Raw genomic sequence first — 22,564 nt, 5'->3', positions numbered from 1 at the left:
AGATAGCCTCTTGGTCCACTTCCTAGCTGAGTAAACCTGATGGAAGGGAGAATGGAGGAAGGCAATTGAAACCAGCTTTAAGAACTTTTTGTCCTAAACTTCACAAGCACAGAAAGTGAACGTAGTATTTAATGGGAAACCACACATTGCCTGTGGATCTTCACTACCAATGCGCAGGACACACACACGCGCACACACACACACACACACACACACACACCAAGCCCTAGGCCACTGCTATTGGTAAATGCCTCCTCTCCCATCACCACAGCTAGGAAAGGTTCCCTAGAGCCCCAAAGCACCACCAACAGATGGGGTCTCTGGCAGCCCTGGGCTGCAGCCTGCTAGTCTGTGGAATGACAGCATGGAAGGTGTTGCAAGGAAATCCCTTGCATGCTTTGTGATATGTTAAAAATGCAACATCATCCTCTCTGCTCCCTTTTCTCCAGCAGAAAAGCAGAATTCGAGGGCACAGGGAAACTGGAGGGGCAAAAACGCTGCTTGCCTCCAGGAGCTCTCGAGCTCCCTCCCTCCACGCCCAGCCCCCCACCCCAGGCTCTAATTGCCATTGCTCCAATGGGCCAGCAGCACCTTCACCCGTTTCCTCTTCCATTCACTCCAGCGAGGAGGGAAGAGGGAAAACAAAACTCTAAAAATAACTGCCAGCATCTTAAAAAAAGAAAAGCTTAGCTGCCCCCNACTGCCAGCATCTTAAAGAAAAGCTTAGCTGCCCCCCCCACTGCTCCCTCCCTTCTAGTCTCTCTCCTCCCCGCCCCCCTCCCGCCCCTTCTGGGGCACATGTCTGCTTCTTACAACACCGAGGCACATGGTTCCAGTTAGGCACCGAACCCCATCAGGACGGAGAGGAAATCCACATCTGTGGGACGCTCCGCACGGAACCACCTCCAGCGAGGGAGGCCGGGGGACTGCAGCACCGAGATGAAGGGCTAGACCGAGGGAACGCTGCTCATGCGGTGAGCGGGGCGCGGGAGGCAGCGAGGGCTCGGGGAGGCCGGGGAGGGGTGGGCCCCGCGGTGCCCCCGCAGCGCCCGCCGCGGGCCCCCACGCGCGCTGTCGATATTTGCCCGCCTTGCTGCAACTTGCTGCAGTGTTTGAAAGAGTAGTAGGAGCGCATGGAGGTGGGGCCGGGGAAAGACCCGGCGGAGTGGTTGGGGGTGAACGCGGAGGCGGCGGGGAGACGGCGGTGTGGGGAAGGGGGCTGGCCCGGATGGGGTGGGATGGGGGAGTCGGGGGTAGCCCGGCGCTTACACATGTCACATGTGCTTTTTAAGACGGCCGGGAGCGCCTGCGAGCTGGATCTGGTGGAGGATGCTGCGGCAGGGGCTTCGCAGAGGGCTCCAGTCGTTCTGCCACAGGCTGGGCTTGTGCGTGAGCCGGCACCCGGTCTTTTTCCTCACCGTGCCCGCAGTCCTGACCATCACCTTCGGCCTCAGCGCGCTCAACCGCTTCCAGCCCGAGGGCGACCTGGAGCGCCTGGTCGCTCCCAGCCACAGCCTGGCCAAGATCGAGCGCAGCCTGGCCAGCAGCCTTTTCCCCCTGGACCAGTCCAAAAGCCAGCTCTATTCGGACTTACACACTCCTGGGAGGTATGGCAGGGTGATCCTCCTCTCCCCACCCGGGGACAATATTTTGCTCCAAGCTGAGGGGATCCTGCAGACCCACCGAGCCGTGCTGGAAATGAAGGTGAACCACAAGGGCTATAATTATACTTTTTCCCATCTGTGTGTGTTGAAAAATCAGGATAAGAAATGCGTGCTGGATGATATTATTTCAGTGCTAGAGGATCTCAGGCAGGCTGCCGTCTCCAATAAGACAACAGCCAGGGTGCAAGTGAGGTATCCCAACACTAAATTAAAGGTATGCTCCTCCTGCATGCTTCTGCCAATTAAAGAGGCAGCACTTCATTTCTTGCCCTAAACAAGCAAAGAAAATGCAGAGGTCTCATCCTTAAGACTCAGAAGCTAATGCTTCTTTCATTTCTTGGCGGGGGGGGNGGGGGGGGGGGGGGGGGGTGAAAGATGGGCAACCGAGTGAAGAAAACAGGCAATGCATGGTATGACTAGATATTAAGAAATTCAAAGCCAAACAAAACAAATGCCAAAAATGAAAAAAAAATGGAAAAAAGTTGTTTCTGAGACCCTGCAATTACATCTTTGTTCAGGGTTAATAAATCAGTGAATGGAAGGGGGAGGGGGAATCCTGAACAATTTGGGGGATGTCTTTTCATTATGGGGCTCGATGTATTTCTTATTACTGATTACACATCCACCTGGTGCCGTGTCCACCTATTCACATCTTCAGCCTGGCTTGATTTTGACATGCAGAGATTTTGTGTTTTGGTGCCTTGTGAGTGTGTGTCTGAAAGCAGTGGATGTGCATGTAGTAGGGATTCCAGGAATTATGTGTAAGTGTGTTGGCATAGCAAAAGAAGCGGAAATTTTCTATGTGTAAAAATGGGAATATGCAGCTAACTGATGTACCAGTTTACTGAGTCCTGTTATCTTCCTTTTCCATGACAAAATCCAAACCAAACCAAGATCATTATAATAGCCTAATAGAAAGAAGAAAGAAAGAAAGAAAGAAAGAAAGAAAGAAAGAAAGAAAGAAGAAAGAAAGAAAGAAAACAGCAAAAATTGCAAAAAAAAAAAAAGATTATTTCAGCATTAAATATATTGTGCTGTTTAAACTCTCAATTCAAATTTTGTTCCTCAAATGAGATTTCTAAACTCATTCTACACTGTCAGGATTGAGCTGCTGCGGGCAATGAGGCATGCAGTCTCCAGGTGACTGAAGTTTCAGGGACAAATGTGACTTCCAAAAGAGTCACTGCACCATTTGTATGCTCGACCCTGTGCATGCTCAGAACTGAGAACTCACAAGACAGGTGTTTCCCAAGAAGGAGGAATTTTCTTCCTTCTAATGGATATAAGGCTATGTGTGTACTTCCACGGAGATAATGGAATAGGAAGGGCCTCAGTTTGGATAAATGGGTGGCCTAATATAGGAAATCATTAATACTTCTGTTTATGGATTTGATATAGTCGTCATCTCTACATGATTTTTAAAAAACTTTCTCAGGGTTTTGTTTTGTTTCGTTTTTCGATTAAAAGACTGTCTTTTGTACATCAAAGGAGGACTTAATGCACTTAGAACTAGAGATTCCTCAGAAAACCTCATAACCTGCCTCCTCTTAACATGTTGTCCTTGTTTAAATGCATCCAGAGGCTGATAGGGTTTCAGTTTTACAAAGCTGAGCAGTCCCTTTGGGTTTACTGAACCTAGACACTTGATTCACCAGCTTGAAATCTAGGTAAGGGCTTGCCTGCTTCGCCCTTAGTGAAGGAAGCATGATGACTATATGTGGTTGGGCAGCATGCTTTTTGCTACCTGCATCTTTTGCCATCAACATTATCACTTGGTACAGAAAAGGATGCAGTGGAGAGGTGATCTCCTCATCTATAGTTTTTCACCTGAGTTCTTAGCTAGGCCAAACATCTGGTGTAAAGAGAGGCTTGAAACTGTTTCATATTTAAGCTTCAATTTGTTTTCCCCGTGAAGGCAAGTTTGCAGATTATTCATATGCATTATTAGTTGGGTCCCTTATTTCCTTTATTCAGCAGTACTCTCCAGGTGTAAAAGCTTTGCCCAATCAGCCACTGTGAATATTTTGTTAACCTGGAAATATCATTATGACATGTACAGTATAAACCCCTGAGATCTCAGATTCACTCGTTTAATAATTGGTTGTGCTCCCATGATTTACTAGGGGATCTTCTAGGCCCACAAGACAGAATTTGGTGTAAGAAAATCAAGGTTCTTATTCTCATGGGACTTAAAAGTAATACACGTCCATATCTTCACCCAGAGTTATCTGTGAGCAGGGACTCTGCAATTTCTGGCTTCCTCATTGAGCCCACACCACACTAGGCCTCTAACTGGTGCTCCATCTAAACTTTTTGGCTGATTGGTTGATAGATCTATGTCTTGGTAGGAGTCAGTGGGTGATCATTGACGAATAGAGTAATTGATTACAAAGGTCAGTGTAGTAATAGTAAAATTATTCCGTTAACCATAAAAAGAACAGGAGAATCAGACATTGGCTCTGTAAACTGTAGACCCCATTCTGCTACATTCTAATGCCAGTGCCTCGCCCAGGGTGCTGGCTTGACTCTCTCCACATGGCATCAGCGGGAGTTGTAGAAGCTGTTTGAGAAAAGGAATCCTTTGAGTCTCTTTGGAGAACAGTGTCCCCTCTCCAGCATCCAGAGGTAATCTCACCCATGCTAATGAAATATAAAATATAATTTGTGTAGTACCATAGACCCCTAGAATCTTATCAAAGTGTTTCCAAGGACTTCTAGGTTAAGAACTCCTTGTCACAGAGCAAAATGAAGTGGACTTTTGTTTGGATTACATGTTATTTAGAAATGATTTTGATTCACATGTGTCAGTGATTCTCAAAGGGTGTCCCTGTGATGTTGATGCGTGGTAAAAAGTTTGAGAACCTCTGGTGTAGGTGATTTGAGGGGAAATTTTATACTTACATTTTATGGCTCTGTAATTCATTTTGTTTTCCTCTGTCATACTTGGGTCACCGCCCTTCCCAACTCAATATGGAAAATTTTCACGGTGGAAGATGCTACCGATGGGCCAGGGAAGCAGGAGTTGTGGGAAAAATGCAAAATAAATAGCACTGGCTGGATAATGTGAGTAGGGGTTGGCAATCTCTTGACATGAAGGAAGCAGTAGGTCAGTTCTTGGAGATCCTCCATAGATGCGTGAACACTGATTGACAGAAAGAAGTGGCCAGAAACCACTGTGACAGTTGGAAGGGTATCTTCCAAATATTATTAAGGCACCCAGGTAGTCCTGAGCACAGAAGGGTTTAGAAGTTCTGATAAACATGATTATCTTGACAAGGTGATCCAGAGAAGCAGGGACGTAGAAAGTTGGCTGACATGGAATTCCAAACAGCGGCTCAAATAAAGCTAGTATGAAGAAAGCAGGAGTCAGCTTAGGATACTACAGAAGAAATGAAACATACACACATTTTCAAAAACACCTATGTAATATGAGCTCTGTAAGTGTACCTGTCAGTAAAATCTTTATATTATTATATCCCTAATTAGGCACAAAGGTCATGTCTTATATTCCTTCCATCCATACGATTTACGTTCCCTTACTCCAACCTAATCCGATTCTTTGTAGACAGCATTCATATCCTTGATTAGCCTATTAATTTGTACACTTGTACTGTGATATCACAAAATTATCACCACTTTTCAAACTTCTGCGGCATGCTTTTATTTTTAAAGGTATTCTCCAGATTTCTGTAAAGTGTTTTTGGTTTAGAGGCCTTTTTTTTCCCACTTGGTAGACCTACATATTGTATAAGTTAATACAATGTGGCCAGACTGAATTTTTAAATTAAATACATAACATATTGCTGAAACCAGGCTCTTGAATAAAATGAATCACGCACTCAAAATCCTTAAGCAAGGACTGCTCTGGACTCCAAGAAGTGTTTCCATGATTATTCAAGTGGCTCAGGTGTTTGCAGGTGGTATTTCTCAGTGTAGGCCACCATGACCTCACTTTTCCATCTGGCTAATTCTAAGAAAGTAACAATTTCCACGTCCCCAGTTCTTTATTTTTACCACAGTGGAAGGCACAGGTAAAGGAGAAGCAGACAAATGCAGTCCATAGCAAATGGTGAGGAAGACATGAAGCAGATTTGATTCCCCTGCAGCCTGTCCTCCCATTAAATTTCATTAATATCACACCTATGAACAGATGTTGAACTGAAGTGTCTGTGCTTCAATATGCCACACTTAAGAACAGGAGCAAAAAAAGACTTTCCCTATTTCTTAATAAGGAGCAGTGTTTCTTTGGGTACATTTCCAGGTTTGGAAGATGTTGCCTTTGATTATTTAGTTCCAATCTCAGTGGAAGGGCAACGTAAGCCAACATGGAGAGTGAGGACCAGCATTATTTTTAGAAATTTCCAAGAAAGGTCATTCTATAGACCTCTTTCCTAAATTTGTCCTAAAATCTTGCAAGACATCCGTGTCAGGATCTTATCTCAGGACATTTTGATTTAAGCTTACCTTCCTGATTCTATCGCTTAATAGGGGAAAACATTGCTACCTTATTGAATGGTCACATTGTGTACTGTGTGTTACTGGTGTTTTATACACACCGTGTTATTTTTACAAGTTTATGAGTCGGGAATATTTTTATTCTCATTTGATCGGTAAAGAAAGTAAAGACCAGGAGGTTAAATGACTTCTGCAAGGTCCCCAAGGTAGTACATGTTGGAGCTGGGATTTAAATCCAGGGCTGTCTGTACCAAAGTTCATATTCTTAATCACAATACTATATTAGGTCCTATCATACCCTGCGCCATTTTTTGTAGCAACAGGCCTTTGTACTAAGACAAATCTGGTGCCGGAATTCCCAAGCCATCTCAAATCCACATTAAAAGACCACTGCTGATCTTTCACAATAGTGCCCCGGCTCCCTCAGAGTCACCAGTCCATAAGAGGGTGAAATGAACCTCACTTCTCTTATTCACTCCTAAGGGAATGAAACTCCTAGTCTGGACATGCTCCTACCTTCTGCCTACTGTGGAACCTGCTACAAGTTGTTCAGCAAATTTCTCACTGGCACATGGTTTCATCTTTAATACCATTTCACATCAACTCAGAGCAAACCGTGGTGAGGCTCCAGGATCAATTGCAAGTGGGAAGCCTATAATGTGGCCCCAGGTTTTCAGACAGAGGATTTTGTGCCAGACAAGCTCGGGTGTTTTTGTCTTAAATTGGCATCAGGAAAAATGATTGATTAGATCGTATGGGATAATACAATGCAGACTAAATTGAAACATGTTCAGGACATCTAAGTTCTAAACCCAGTTCTTTAAAGATTTGTGTGACAATGGACAAGTCCCATCATCAGCCTGGGCCTCAAGTTCTAGTATCCTTCTGTAACATTCCACTATGTAGTAGATAAATGGCATCACAGTGGATTTGGGGATATATACCAGCATATTTTTTTCCTGTGGAATGACGTAGATGTGTTTGGTTAGATGTGAACTATGCCATTGAAGGATGTTTATCGTAATATCCTAATGAAATTATTGTACATCTATTTCCTAGCCAACATGTCAGGATTAGTTAGTTAAATTTTTCTGAGTGCTGGTTTAAAAACTGGTCATCACACAAAGAGGGCAAGGAGAGACCAACGAAAGAAGTAGGCCGCTCTAGATTGGAAGGTGGCAGGTGTAATGAGCAAGAGAACTTACCTATGAGACTTGTCTTGGGCAGCCCCAAGATGAGTAGACCTCTATACCTGCCCTCAAGAATCTTAAAAATCTATATAGAGGCCTAACTGGGTTCAGTCACATACACCATCCAGATGGTCTCAACAACACATTGCTCTCTCAGGGCCGCATCCTTGAAAACATCTCCCACTATGAGAATAGTAGACAGAACATACATTCCAAGGCCAGGGAAGGGAGTGAGGAGCCTCTGATTGCCCAGGTCCAGCTCGTGGGTCAACTGGCAGTTATGTCCTCTTGATGACCTCCTCCAACACTGAGCATTCAAATGGGCAAAAGACTTGCTTGATATGGGTGTCTATCTCCTTCCCCTTGGCTTTAACAATAAACCTATTTTTAACTAAACTAAATAATTTTCATAATTTTGTTATCCAACATGGCAGAAGCATAGGAGGAACTAAGGCCACTTGCCCCACGAAATGAACCACTCCTTTGCCTCTCCTGCCACTTTAAGCAATAATTAGCTCTAACGGTTGTTTTTTTAATCTTTTCTATGATACACATTATTTAACTGAAACAAGCTATTATATTTTGCTTTTACATTTATTTTCCATTTTACATATATTTTCCATTTTAACCCGATAGCTATTACATCATTATTGAACCACATTGCTTTTAATTCAATTTTAGAGTGATCAGCATATGCTCAAACCTATTCTAGATACTTCCAAACACTTCTTTATGTGCTCAGTATAAATATTTTTAAAGAGGAAGTCTGGAAATTCCAAGGTTCTAGATTTGCATAAGACAGCTGTAGATTGGACAGCAGGTCTGTTTCTTCCCTGAGTCAAACAGATCACCCGGGGGGCCCCTTCCCCAGGGTGGAATCCTGGGAGTGACTCATTTCTCTGGATTGTTTCTGCCCGCATGCTGGTGGATGGGGTTACATTCATCACAGCCCTGGCACACAGCAACATTTAGGTAATGCTTCTGGCTTACAAGGGTGCCAAGTTGCATTGTAAACCACAAAATCAATTTCCTTTTGTTTTCTAAGACCTTGCTGCCCAAAGTGTTGCATATGGACCAGCAGCATCAGTATCACCTGGGAGCTTATTAGAAATGAAAACTCCTCAGGTCACAGCTGACCGGAATCTGCATTTTCACAAGGCCCCGGGATACCTCGTATGCATTTGAGAGTTTGAGAAGCTCAAGTCTAAGACACAAGATTGACCCACGTATTCCTCATTCATGGCTCAGCTTGAAGTAACATATGTCAATTCAGACCAAAAATACCCATAAGAAAATTGAGTAATTGAGCCTGTAGCCATATCATTGAGTCATGTGATAGAGACACTGAAGAAAAGCCTGGAGAATTAGCGAGCAGCTATTCCACACTGAGAAACCCTCATCCCTATCATCTGTAGTCGGGCCTGTCACCTGGCTAAGCTTAAAGCTGATTACTGTCGTTCAATATTTTCCAAAAATGTTGAAATTAAATCTAACCGTCTCTTTAAAAAAAAGCATCAGCAGCATTTTTCTCAAGCCCCTCTGCACTTATTTCACAAGAGTAGCAACATTAAGGCCTAGTTAGCCTAATTATGTTAATATAATATGAGAACACAAGGTATAGGAACTATCCATAGGAGCAAGAGTATTTGGGAAAATGAAACACGAAATTACAGTGAAGCATATTTTTAAAGTGGCCTTGCAATCCGTGCTTTTCTCAGACAGGATGATTATGGCAGAGCCATTCACGGAAATCAAGGCTTATTCTCTGTCATTCGAGGGAATTCAGGGCCTGTGAAAGGTACTGATGATCCGCGCTTAGAATGAATGGACTCTGTTTAGTTATAGGATTTGTGTTAGAACAGCCCATGTTTTCCCTCCAGAGCCACCCTCCCAACGAGGAGAGGCCTCACCTGGGCTGCTCTGACTTTCCTCTGCTGTGTCTCAAAGGCTGAAGGCTGAGTACAGGCTCTGGATTCTGGAAAGCGGAAATATGTTCAAAGGGTTCTCACAGCTTTGGGAGGTCCTGAATGTTCGTGTCAGATGGAGACTTGCCTGGATGGTTCGGGTTCAGCCTCAAAGTTTATACTTCCCTTTGAATGTTCAGGTCTGTGCTTTCACCTCACCAGGTTTCTTAATTACATGGAGGGAGAGTGTTCGTTCTGATTGTCACTGCAGGTCATGCTAATACGGGCAAGATGCACATTTGATTCAAAAGCCATTGCTATGCACACTCATTCAGGTAACGATTGTGTCGGCTATGTGCCAGGCTCTGTATTGGGCACTGAATATTCTGTGGGGTACAAAACAGATGTGCATTTGCCCTCCAGGAGCTTGAGCCTCGTGAAAAAGACAAAAGTCACATAAATTCGTAGCTACAGATTATGATGGAGGAAAAAACACATGGTGCTGTGAGAGTAGAATGAGTGGAATACCAATTCTTGGGGTGTTAGAAATGGTTTCCTTGAGGAGGCAATTGTGAGCCAAAAAACAAGGTGTGAGGAGGTTAACATGCATGGGTTGGATGGTAGACACAGAGTACAAAAGGGAGGACGTGTACCTTAGAAGCATTGGATGAGAGCCATTGTGGATGGAAGTTTCCAGCAATGATGGGGAGGATGCTGAGGGCCATTGTAAGACTTCCTTGACGGTCGGTGTAACACAAGTTAGATCCAGGTCTAGGGATCTAGATTGTCTGGGTGTAGATCTTTGCTCTGCCCCATTAGCTCTCTGACTCTGTACAGATATTTTCACCTCTTTGTAACTCAGCCCCCTCCTCATAGTCCCTACCTCTTAGCATTGAGTAGGTTAAATGAGTTCATGATACCTAAAAGCGGCGCTTCTCAAGCTCTAGTTGTTACCTGGGGATCTTGTTAAAAATACAGATTCTGTTTCTGTAGGTCTGGTGTGGGTGACAGTCTGCATTTCTAGCAAGCGATGCTGATGCCACTGGTCCATATTGTGAGCAGGAAAGGTGTACAGCATTAGAACAGCACTCAGTTGATTGTAAATTCTTAACAGCTGCTGGTGGCTTAACTCCTTGAGCACCGATACTCGGACTTATCCAGATTAGGTGAAAAGCCCTTTTTGTTTCAACCCTCAAAGCTGAAAAATCTTTCTGTCATATGGTAGTATCCTTATTTCCTTAGTAAGTACAGTATGAGGGATACAGATCCCTCTGTTTTTTGCACTAAAGACCTTAAGCTGCCTCCAGGGTTATCATTCTTAATGTGACCTCTCTTTGCTAAGGGTATTACAGAGCAGATAAGAAAAGTGTGGGACCTTGGTTTCTGTGTTCACTGGGTTTGGAAGTATCTTGGAGATTACATTTTTGTGATATCCTTAGTAGAGCTAGCCTTGACCACTCTCTCCCCTAGTGGCATTTATGTCTTTCTGGTTCTCCTCCTACGTTTCTGACGGTTCCTTACTTCTTACTGGCTATTTCTTTTTACTACTCCCATATTTATAACGGCCCCCTTTTCATTGTCTATTCTCTCAGTCTTCTCATTCAAGCCAAACATCTATTTTCTTCTACGTCTATGACTCTTTGAATGGCATCTCTATTCTGTCATTTAATCAGGCTCAGAATGTCACATAATTAACTCTTTTTTCCCCTATCCCGCAACCAGCCAAGACATATATACACAGTAATAGCTAATTACTGGTTCCTGACACCAGGAATTCTCCTAGCATGGTCCTTGGACCAATAGCATCCACACCACCTAGAAACATGCTAGAAATATGAATCCTCAGACCTCATTCCAGATCTACTGAAACTTTAAGAGTGGCACCCAACAAGCCCTGTAGGTTGACTGATTCCTACTGAAGTGGGAGAACGTTTGTTCTATAATAATGGTGTTCAATCTTGCCTGAGTGTAGGAATCATGAGGGGGGCCTTCAAAATACTGATATGTGGGTCTTATCCCCAGAGATTCTGACTTAATAAGTCTGGAAAAGGCATGGGCATGGGGAATTTTAAAATAAGCAAACAACAAACAAACAAAAAACCTCCTCTGCTGTTTAAAATGGGTTACCACAGTTTCAGACCAATGACTCCTTTTCATTTTTTTTTCCCTTTTCTTTCTCCTCCCTCCTTCTTGGGCCTTCATTACTCATTACCTATTTTGTGTGATAATCTAATCTCTCTCTTATAATTTCTCACTTGGAACATAGCCTGTGTAACAGGACTATTTGCATCTCTTGATTATATTTTCTTCTAACCAAATCCTGCAGGTGCTTCCCATTGCCCAGCGAAGAAATTACAAATTCTTGACCATGGCCGTGGAGAACTTTCCTTGGTCAGGCCCCCAACTTTCCCTGTAGCTTCAGGTTACAGAGTACATCATGTGCTATCACCAAACCAAAGTAAGCCCACCCTGAACTTTCCTGTTTTCTTACCTCCATTTATACTGTTCTTTTTGCTTGGAATTTCTTTCACACTCTCAGACTCACCCATACTTCTTACAAGCTGAGACCCCAAAGCTACTGTTTCCATGGAATTTCTCTAAGTGCTTCTAGAGGTAGAAAACACTTGCACACACTTTAGAGGTACTTTGAAGGCAGTTCCCTTAATCACAGTCTAACTGTCATTACAGATTTGTCACGAGTCTTTGCTGAAATAAAACTGTATCTTCCTCATGGGCCAATAGAGCTGGTAGCCTTCACTATATAAATCAACTTGCTTGGGAGGAGCTAGTTAATAAGGAGATCTGTAGGGCAAGCCTTTGGGGAGAAATTCTAAGAGAACGGGGGGAAAAAGCCCACCCTGGTGAGTCTGACATTCTTAGGCTGTGTCTAAACCCTAAAGACAGACGGCCACAGAAAGACACCGGAAGCTGTTTCTGTGAGTGGTCCTGAGATATATGAGGCACGACCAATGTAGCTTTGGGCTAAAGAGCCAAAGGCCATCAGAAGAGGGAGAGAGAGACATTTTCCCCACCTGTACACAGCATACATGTGACTTTAGCTCAGCAGAGACTGCAGGGAGCATGACATGGCTTGGGCACCTGGTAGGGTTGCCAGGTTTAGCAAATAAAAATACAAGGCACCAAGTTAAATTTGAATTTTGGATAAAGAAAGGACAATTTTTATTAGTATAAGTGTGTCCTATATATATTGCTTTCTTTACTAATCGGATATTTGGATTTAACTGGGTGTCTGGCAGCCCAGTAGTATGAAAATTCACAGAATCCCATCTGAAGACCACAGCACTGACTTGAGACAGTCCCAGGGACCAGCACCAGTGCTAACTCATGGTAGTGGCAATCAACCAGGGGGCTGGAGAAGACCAGGAAAAGCCTATTTGGGATGTAGTAAAGATAGCAGAAGGACTCCCAGAGATGCCTGGGCAAAGTTTTCAGGGGCCAGAGTTCCTGTCTCAAAGTGAGGACACAAGCAAGTGAAATTTAAGTTCTTCTTACTACGACCTTATTTGTACATTTTGCCCACAGGAAACTCAAATTACTTTTATTGTTTTAATAGTTCCAAGTGTTCATTTGCTTGTGAAATGAAAATCAAATGAATAAAAGAAACTTACGTGAACACTACACTGGATAAAGATTCCATTTAGCAGAAATGTCTTTTGTTTTATATTTTATGTATGAGAAGATTAAGAATATTTATACACGAGAAAAAATTAAAGAAAGTAAGTGATGGGTTTGGGTTAGTGAAAATTTGTAGCATGGGAATATCAGCAAACCAAAATTTGAACCCTAGACAGGATAGGTTACCCCTATGAAATGTCACATTAGAAACAAAGATGAAGTATTAAACGTGCATACAATAGCACAAAGGAGTGTATGTGCTATTTAGAATCTGTCTTACTTTTCTTCAAGATTATAAGACTTTTAAGGGCAGTGATCCTATCTGGTTCATATTTCTAGCTTTTAAAAAATGCAAGGAAATTCTAGCTTTTCATTTCTCTCTTCCCAGGAACCAAGTCTTCCTGCACAGGGCAGTTGGTGGGATGATCTCTTTAGGGCCAATTCCTGGGCGGAGGAGGCAGAGCCTGAGTAATGGAACATGAGGACAGAGATGGTGGGGCACCAGTAAGTGCCCCCAGAGACAGACACACACCCTGCTGGAGCTCCCAGGGGGCTGAGAAGCTCAGGGTCTGAACTAGTTTAATGACCCCTTTTCATAGATGGAGCATATCTCTCTAAGGGAATGGCACATAAAACCGGTATTAGCAACTTGACTTTTATTATCATTTCATTCTTTCCAGACATTTTTTTTTTTTACTTTGGGGATTATTTTTAAGGAACTGGATCCTTTCTAGGCTGAGACATTTTAGACTTTTTTTTAAATTAACTAATCACATCTTATCAGTATGTCTCTTACTAAACAATGCCCAACTTCATATTTTTAGTTAGCTTTTCTCTAAAAGTTGTTATAAACTGATATTATCCTACTTGACTTTTTCCTGACAGAAGAATATTTTGGTTAATTTATAGCTAATTTGATAAGACATCGTCACTTCTCATCTTTCCTCCCACTTAGTATCCAGAAAATGTATTGATGATGTTAAACATATAGCCTAAAGCAACAAATGTTTTTATTGAAGTGTGTCCTATTTCTTAATGCATTGAGATAGGAAGTGGGGCTCTTATTGATTAAGTCCCTCTTTTAAAATTTTTAAATAATGATGAAGAGGGTAATAAAAAGGAAACAGACAAATCTTTGAATTCAGTTTTGTCATTTACTAGCTCTATGACTCAGACATGTTACTTAATGTCTTTGTCCTTCAGTTTTTCTGTTAAAAAATCGTATTATTAATATCCATTCTATAGATTTTCAAAATTTCTGGCACTTGGTAGTTTCTTAATAAATTATAGCTATTTTTTTATATCAAACCAACAGCATAACAATACCAAGGAAATATTAGAAAACCAAGTGAAAAATCTCTCACAATCCTACTAACCACTTCTAAAAAGATTTATTTCTAGTCTTTAGCTATAAAATACACAGTTGTTATATACGGTATGTGTCTTTTTTGATCCTGTTTATTTTCATTTTTTCATAAGCATTTTCATAATTATAATTTTATCGGTTGCTCAAAAGTTTGGCAAGTGACTGTGACATAATTTACTTAATTGTTCACTTATTGTTATCTTTAAAGTGTTTCTGGGGCAGTGTTTTTGGAACTGATTTTCACTATCTTTAATAGGCATAAGGAAGAAAGCAAAATATTCTGGCTTGCAAACAGAAGCTGTAGGAAAAGAGCATTTTCTTACGTGATTTAAAATGTCTCTTTTGTAAGCATATAGGCACTTACGAAAGCAAGATACAAATATAGGTCAACAAGTTCCAGGGGAGCAGGTGTGCCAAGAAAAGACCCTGGATAAAAATTAGAAGGACCTGATTTATTTATAGACCAACTCTAAAATGCTGTAAATTACTTTGTTGAGGACCACATCCAAGATTAAGCTTCTAAGAGTAGCTTGTGGCTTATCCTGTTATGAAGTAATTTTTACTGCTTTCCACTTGCTATAGCTCAGTGCTTCTCAAAAGAAACAATTCAGGAACTTTCCAGTTTTATGATGCCCTAGAGCCCCTCTTCAGACATAGAATTAGAATCTCTGGGGAAAGGGCCTGAGCATTGGTGTTTTCAAAGTCTTTGTATGATTGCAGTGGATAACCAGATTGAGAAACACTGAAGGACCTTAGACTAGAAAGATCCCGCCATCCTACCCAGCAACTTTGCAAAGGATGAAAGGATAAGGGGGGAAATGCTGTTTCTCCTGAACCCCATCCTCAAGCCTTGTCTGAGGTCCCAAAGGAGAGAGCATTTTCCTTGATATCACAGTACCATTTCCCCACCAGGTAAACTGCCTCCGTGAAAGTTCTTTAGCTAAACAAACAACTTCATCCTCTCCAATAATTCCTTAATCTCGTGTTGACTGCCCAGAAATACGATGTCTTAATCAATTTGTTATGCTCCAAAGATGTCCTGGATTGCTAGTCATTGGGAAAATATATCCCTTGACACTTTAAAAGGCATGCTTACTTAATACATTTTTGTAAGGAGACTAATGAAGAAAACCTGTAGGCACATGATAAGTATTATTAGGGTGATAGAGCCAAATATAAATCATGAGAGTTCAAAGAAGTATAATACTAGGACTTGAAATAGACTTCCACTTTTTATTAAGTTGTTATTAGCTTCTTGATTTTCACCAAGATAACCAAAATGCCTTCACATCATGAGGTGGTCATTATTTGCTACCTTGTAACTAATTCATTAATGCTATCGATTGTTAGCCCATCCTTTTGATAAGTGCATAGTAGGAGATAAATATGTGTTGAATGAATGAAAGATCAAGTGAATTAATGATCTTTTAATTGTCACGTTTTGAGTATTAAAAGCATGATATTAAAGAATTTCAAGAATATTCCCAGCCTTAGCTTAGCCAAATTTTACTTAATCTTCAGCTAAATCCCAATCTTTTCACTTGTGAAAATAATATTGTACTTCTTTTCTAGACCTAGAGTTCTGAGAAGGTTAACTACTAGTTTTAACAAGCTTGAGACTTCTAACTCATTCATAAACAGATCCTGGCTTTCCCAGATCAGTGTGGCAAATCAGTTCAGATTAAAACAGTATAAACACCATGTCTAATTAAAGGAAAAGTATGTTCATTAAAGTGCAATGAATATTTAAAGCAGTTCCAACTACATAGGAGCCATAACAATTTAAGTGCCCTTCTTGGGTCAGTAGAGAGCTTTTCCATTAGCAGCCTAGTGGATTCACAAATCATATACTCCCTCTCTTATTATTTTTAGATGGTAATTATAAATCACTTGCTAGAATGAGGTAGAAAGGATGTTTTCCTCGTCCATATGAATGATGTGATGTGTGCCACTGGCCACTGAAAACTTGAAATTATATATCACAAAAAGAAAGTCAAACATTTGGTACCCCACTCCTGTCTTTATTTTAATACTTTATCTTTGGCAAAAACCAAAAGCATTTGAGAAAGTTGAATCCATACTCATGTTTGGCAGAGGCATATAAGATAGGGAATTGATTTCTCTTTTATTTACTCTTTTACTCTTTTATTTTTCTTCTTTTATTTTATTTCTCTTTTATTTATTCTAAAGAATATCCAATAATTGTAGCATGCACTGCTAAAGGAATCTGACATAAGCATCGTATTTTGTGCATATATTTTCATAAGCCTTCATTAAGAGAAATTTTAGAAGGTTATCTAATCTACACATTTCAAAAAGCCTTGTTTATATAAATTCTTCCAGTAACCTATTCCTTATTTAATGTCCCTCTCGAAGAAAATTATTCCTCATAGATCTTTAGAACAGGTATTTTTATTTGTTCTTCCTTCAGTGAAGAAGGAGAACTCTGATCGTAATGATCTTTTGTTGTTGTTTTGTTTGTTTGTTTGTTTGAACTATCTTCTACCTGTGACCTTGGAAATCGTCATTATATTCTCCTGGCCTTCTTCTCTCCGGCTGCATAATCTCTTATATGTAGACTTCATTCTCCACCTCACTGCCTTTTTGTTTCCAGCAGACTTTTAAGTTGGGGAAGTTGGTGTGTCTCCTGGGTCTTAAACACATATGTTCCATTCTTTATAAAGATAAGCAAGTATCTTCCGTGATCTAAACTTCCTTCTCTCTGTATCTGCCGGATCTCAATGAATAGCCTTTCTTAATAGAGATGTATTCTGTGCTTACATTGTTTCAGAAACTGCACTAGGCTGCGGCGTTACAGAGATAAGTTACAGATCCTTTTTTCCAGAAACCTAGTCTAGTGAAGAAGGAAGACAGCTAAATGGGAAGTAATCAGTACAGTGTGGTAACTTGAATCTTAAAGTCCAAAATGATCCAGAGCTTTGAATAATCCAGCTTTGGGGTTATATCAGATTCAGCCTGCTCAGGTGCTCCGTTAAAAAAAAAAGAGAGAGAGAGAGAAAGAAAGAAAGAGAGAGAGAGAAAGAAAGAAAGAAAGAAAGAAAGAAAGAAAGAAAGAAAGAAAGAAAGAAAGAAAGAAAAATTACTCTTTACTGGTGGGAGAAGTCTTTCAGAGATGCTTGTTTCAATTGGTAATAAATGTTTTCTTTTCAAAGTGTATTCATTAAAACTGAGGTCAATGGAAAGCTGCTCTCCATAAGGAAGGAAATATTTTGCTATGATCAGTTACTCTGAAGGTTATGAAGTCAGCATAAAACCCCAATAATGTTATAGACTTAAAAAATGAATACAAAGCAGGAAAATTTTATGGGTATGGACCAAGAAATATCAAAATGAAAAATCATGAGGGTTATTAATCACAAAAAAGACCTGGCCAGAAGACTGTAGAATAGTGGAACTTTCCATGATCCCCAAAATCATCCCACCTTCACGTCTTTCCTCCCCGATATGTAATAACTGTCAAGATCATCGTGAGATTATTTAACCAGCAAAAGTGAAGCATATATGCAAATACAAGGCACCTTGTAGAAATCGTGAAGCAAGGACGACTAAGATGTTGGAATTGTGAAGCAACCACAGCTAAAATGCTGAGCATTTTTAATAATTACAAAGAATAAGGAGTTAATTCCTACCTTTGTTTTAGGTGATACCTGATTTGATAAACATCTCTGACTTAGTGCCCACTTGGGTGGTAAATCAGCATTTTTATTCCCATTAAACAAATTAGTCACTTTTATATCACTAACAAAAGGTCATGTTAAATCTTTCCAGAGCAGAATGGGTAAATACAATCTGCAAAAGATACCTCACACTTTCACTGATCAAAGGATGTTCGATGTGTGCTTCTGAGAATTAATGTTTATATAGAAATTGTAGGACTCCAAGTCTCCTTGTTGAGAAACATAAAATGGAACTGTGCCTTTTTCCTTTTTTGTCAGGATTCTTTGTACTAGCAAAGTGAAGTGCAGCATTAAATAATTGCCCAGTGAATTCAATCTTCATAAATAGAAAACCTAGATATTTTTATCTGACTGTCCTATAGCAACACTTTTATTTTGCTTTACTTATCCAGTAATGATTTCAGTTCTCTTGGTTTTTATTGTTGTTGTTTGTTTTAATTCAGAGATAGTAAGACCGCAGGGTCAGGAAGTCTCTTTCATCTCTGGAGAACTGAATGTTTTGGAGGCGAGGATGGCCCAAGGCATGTCTCTTGTAAGTCCCTGGGGGCAGGTCTAGCACATAATGGGGTTGTGCACCCACAGAGACTGAGTAATTGTCAAAGTCCACTCAGACTGGAGTGGAGCCAGTATTCTTCCTGCAGTACCTACATTTTTACTACTACACCATTGACCACACATTGACCATATACGTCCTTCAGTCGTTAGTTCGGCCTCACATAATATTTCTAAAGTTATTCCTGATGGTTTTCATGGGAAACTCAAGATTACAAGTGGAAAAGGATTCGCTGTATCATCAAATTCATCCTCACCCAGAACTAATAAAAGTATATTCCCTACAGCATTTTCCCCAAAGCAATTTAGGCAGTTTTATTAAGTTCAATTTATGTGCGCCTCACTTAATTGATCGAATTTCTGCCACTTTTCTTGGAATACTCTTCTGAAGCCCTAATAAACCTGACTAATATCATGATATTTCTCTATTATAAAACTATTTCTCTTTATTATGATATTCCATTATTCCTTTTTCTATTAACAACATAGAATGACCCTAAATAATTCTTCTTCTAAAAAGTCATGCTGATACCTAGTTTTTAGGAAGACCAGAAATCAAAGTCCACATCCTGGCTTTGTAGACTAGGAACCACTGTAAACAGAAACATATTTGATGTAATTTTTAAATGATCTCTTCCTGCCCCAATTTAGACTGGGAAAACTGGCAGCCAAAGTCCTTCTAATTTTATTTAATAACTACCACTCTGAGGGTACTCAGAATATATGAAGATACTGAATATTCATCATCATATAATGAATAAACGATTATGGAGTTCTCACTGTGTGCAAGCTGGTAATAGATTATGTGTTTCTGAAGCAGTAACCCTGCCAGTAAGGAAGTTACAATTTAGTTGACCTGGTTGGATAAGTTCACAACGTAGTTGCCTTGTCATATGTGTACAATAAGTAATGAGGCAGTCATGCCCAATGAGGTATACAAACACTGCTTCCTATAGAACGGAGTCCAGAGGAGCCATGGATCACCTTGGTCTTTCCCTCAGGCTTTTGAGATGAAGTAGGACTTGAGCTCGTTCCAGAAGCAAAGGTTGGAATCAGCTGGAGCAGTAGAGGGAGAGCACCTGGGATGGAAGAAGAACCAGTCTTTAGAGTGCACTCATTTGGGTGGTAAACCAGCATTTTTATTCTCAGTAAACAAACAGGGAGAATTGTTTTATTTCCTAGCACTGGCCTGGGTAGGCTAATTAGAATTACAGAAAGCACTCTAACAATTAATTATGATATGCTAACATTACAAGAGAATTCAAACAATGTGTAAGTTCTCTAGGTCAGGGTTTCTTTTCTTTTCTTTTCTTTTCTTTTCTTTTCTTTTCTTTTCTTTTCTTTTTTTTTCTTTTCTTTTTTTTTAAAGACGGTTTTGTTTTAAGTTCTTTTATTTATTTTTTTTAAAGATTTTTATTTATTTATTTGACAGAGAGAGGAGACAGCCAGCGAGAGAGGGAACACAAGCAGGGGGAGTGGGAGAGGAAGAAGCAGGCTCCTAGCGGAAGACTGATGTGGGGCTCGATCCCATAACGCTGGGATCACGCCCTGAGCAGAAGGCAGACGCTTAACCGCTGTGCCACCCAGGCACCCCTAGGTCAGGGTTTCTTAACCTTGGCACTGTTGACACTTGGGGCTGGTAATTCTTTGTTGGGAGGGGCTGCCCTGTGCATTATAAAATGTTTCACGGTATCCTTGGCCCCTACCCACGAGACATAGTAGTATATTGCTCCTCTCCCCAGTTGTGACAACCAAAAACAAATGTGTCCAGACATTGCTGAATGTCCCCTGGGATGCAAAATTCCTCTCCATCGAGAGCATCTCAGATTCTCTTCTCCTTCTGTAATACCAGCCATCAGGAAGATTGTCTTTGCACTTGACCTAGATCCCTCCTATTGCACGTTATAAATCCTCTTCTTCAGTGGCCTCAGGGTTAAGCTTCCACATCAGGAGTAGTCTGTCCACTTGGCAAGACACTAGCCTATAATCTCTGGAGAATTTCTAAGTGCCCAGGGAAAACCACTAAGAAATGCTCGCTAATGTCTCTCCTCCACTTAGGAAAAACTCTCTAGTCTTGTTCACTTGTCAAAATTGTAGTCCTATTTAGATTAGAAACCTATTTCAATTGTAAATCTCATTGGTGGGGGAAACTCAGCTTTAGGAGAGAGCACAGCTGGTGCTTCCTGGATGTTAAATAATTCATCTTCCTCATTTTGGAGAGTCAGAAACAGCCAAGCGGAGATGCTAAATTCTCAAGGTAATATTGCAAAACCTAGTCCCTGGCACTACAGAGGGAAAAGGCCTGCTAAATCATAGAAGCCACCCTCCACAGCATTAGGGGAAGCCGTAGAGAGAATGCTGCTTGCTCACCTGATTTTTCCCCATTTTGCTAACACAGGAAGACAGGTTGCTCTGAGAGAATTCTATGAAACTCAGTTAAGAAAAATCAGCCTTTCTACATTTCATATAGTCATGCCTGAGTCACTCATGCCTATAGTTCATTTTTCAAGTGCAGTATTTTGACTCTTCTAAAAAATACTTCCCCCAGAAATCAAAAGGTAATCATAGAGCTGGGGGCCCACCTGCTCCGTTGCAGTTTGTAGAAAATAGATGACATTTGAGCAACTGCTTGACGTTAAATATTTCTCGTTAATGGTTCTGTTCTCACACTTGGCTATTTATTGCATAAGCTATTTTAGTCCAAGTTGTCCTAGTACCTGTCCCAGGCTCGTCTTAGATTTTTGTAATACTTTCAAAGCTGCACTAATTCTCCAGAATGTACAGCTTCTAGAATGGTGTTCCATAGTAGTACTAACACGTTTACAGGTAACTAGTAATCTTAGCACTTTTATTTCTGTGCCCTGAAAGAGGTAACATTCTTAGCAGAAAACCCATTTTACATCTTAATGAGACACTATTTTCCTTCATATATGATAGGGTCCACGTGTGTGCTACTGCACCTGTATGCTCCTCTCAACCACGTTCCTTGATTGTGGGACTCTACTGAGAATCTGTAATGCTCTGTGATTGCAGCAATTTTTATGTTTTAATTTATGCTGCTGGAGTGGTTGACTGCCTGTGATATAAGCAATCAAAGCTACAAAACTCCAAATTTTTCCATAGGTCAGGCTCGGTAGTTTTGCATTAGCTTCACTGAGTGTAAATACAGACAAAGGCAAAAGACAATCGAAGAAGCCTGCATGCAACCATTGCAGTTATCAAGGCAACACAGATTTCTAAATGACCGTTTAGTTCTTTTTCCAGAGGGATCTTCTCAGGGTACATGGATAGACAAAAATTGAATTTTCCAACTGAAAATTGGCCAGAGGTGATTTGTAACAGCTATGTTCTTTTGAAAAAGACGTTGTAGTCATTAGAACAGGGGAGACGGGAAGGGAGGGTGAGTTCTATCAAACAAAATCTCAGTTTGGGTTCATTTATTAAAGTCTTTCCTCATGTCATGAGAACAAAGGGGAAAAAGCATTTTGGTGATTAGACCCATGGGCCAGACAACCGAATAATCAGGCTCTGACTGAATCCAAGACATCCCAAGCAGTATTCAGTTTATGGAAGTGGTGCCAAGAGAGCTTTTATGAAGAGCCACACTATTTTTCCCTCCATGATGTTTTCTCCAGAAGTTAGGAATATAACCTGAGCTACTCCAGCTTCTTAATAACACAGCTGGCTTTAATGTACTCTAAACAGGAGCACTTAATTCAAACAAGCCTCCATTCTATTATTGGTCAAAGCTGTCTTCCTCAGGAAACCTCAGTTCTTGTGCATCTTGTTTGATTTGAAAATTGACGACTTATATCATAAATCAGATGTGATGCTACATGATAAGACATGTATTATTTCAATAAGTGAAAAGACCTTTTAAAAGTAAGAACAGGGGCACCTGGGTGGGTCAGTGAGTTAAGTGTCTGCCTTCGGCTCAGGTCATGATCTCAGGGTCCTAGAATATAGCCCTGGCCTCTGGCTCCCTGCTCAGCAGGCACCTGCTTCTCCCTCTTCCCTCTGCTTCTCCGCCCTGCTCATGCTCACTCGCTCGCTCTCTATCTCTCTCTCAAATAAATAAATAAATAATCTTTAAAAAAAA

The 22,564-nt window shown here is 40.9% G+C and overlaps 1 protein-coding gene across 3 annotated transcripts in view; it reads left to right on the top strand.

The window, feature by feature from the left end:
* Window positions 1-840: 840 nt before the first annotated feature.
* Window positions 841-22,564, top strand: part of PTCHD4 (patched domain containing 4) — a 167,087-nt gene continuing 145,363 nt past the window's right edge. The window contains exons 1-2 of one of the 3 annotated variants that reach the window (XM_034648180.1): window positions 841-974; window positions 1,293-1,878. In XM_034648180.1, coding sequence (XP_034504071.1) covers window positions 970-974; window positions 1,293-1,878 — 591 coding nt within the window. In that variant the 5' untranslated portion in view covers window positions 841-969. Of the gene's footprint in view, window positions 975-1,278; window positions 1,879-22,564 lie in introns of those variants that run through there. The other 2 variants (XM_002919015.2, XM_034648179.1) reach the window with 2 other exon arrangements.

The sequence above is a fragment of the Ailuropoda melanoleuca genome, chromosome 19 (genome assembly GCF_002007445.2).
Source record: "Ailuropoda melanoleuca isolate Jingjing chromosome 19, ASM200744v2, whole genome shotgun sequence".
NCBI classification, from domain to species: domain Eukaryota; kingdom Metazoa; phylum Chordata; class Mammalia; order Carnivora; family Ursidae; genus Ailuropoda; species Ailuropoda melanoleuca.
The sequence above is the reverse complement of the archived record's forward strand: the minus strand, read 5'-3'. Positions and strand labels throughout refer to the sequence as shown.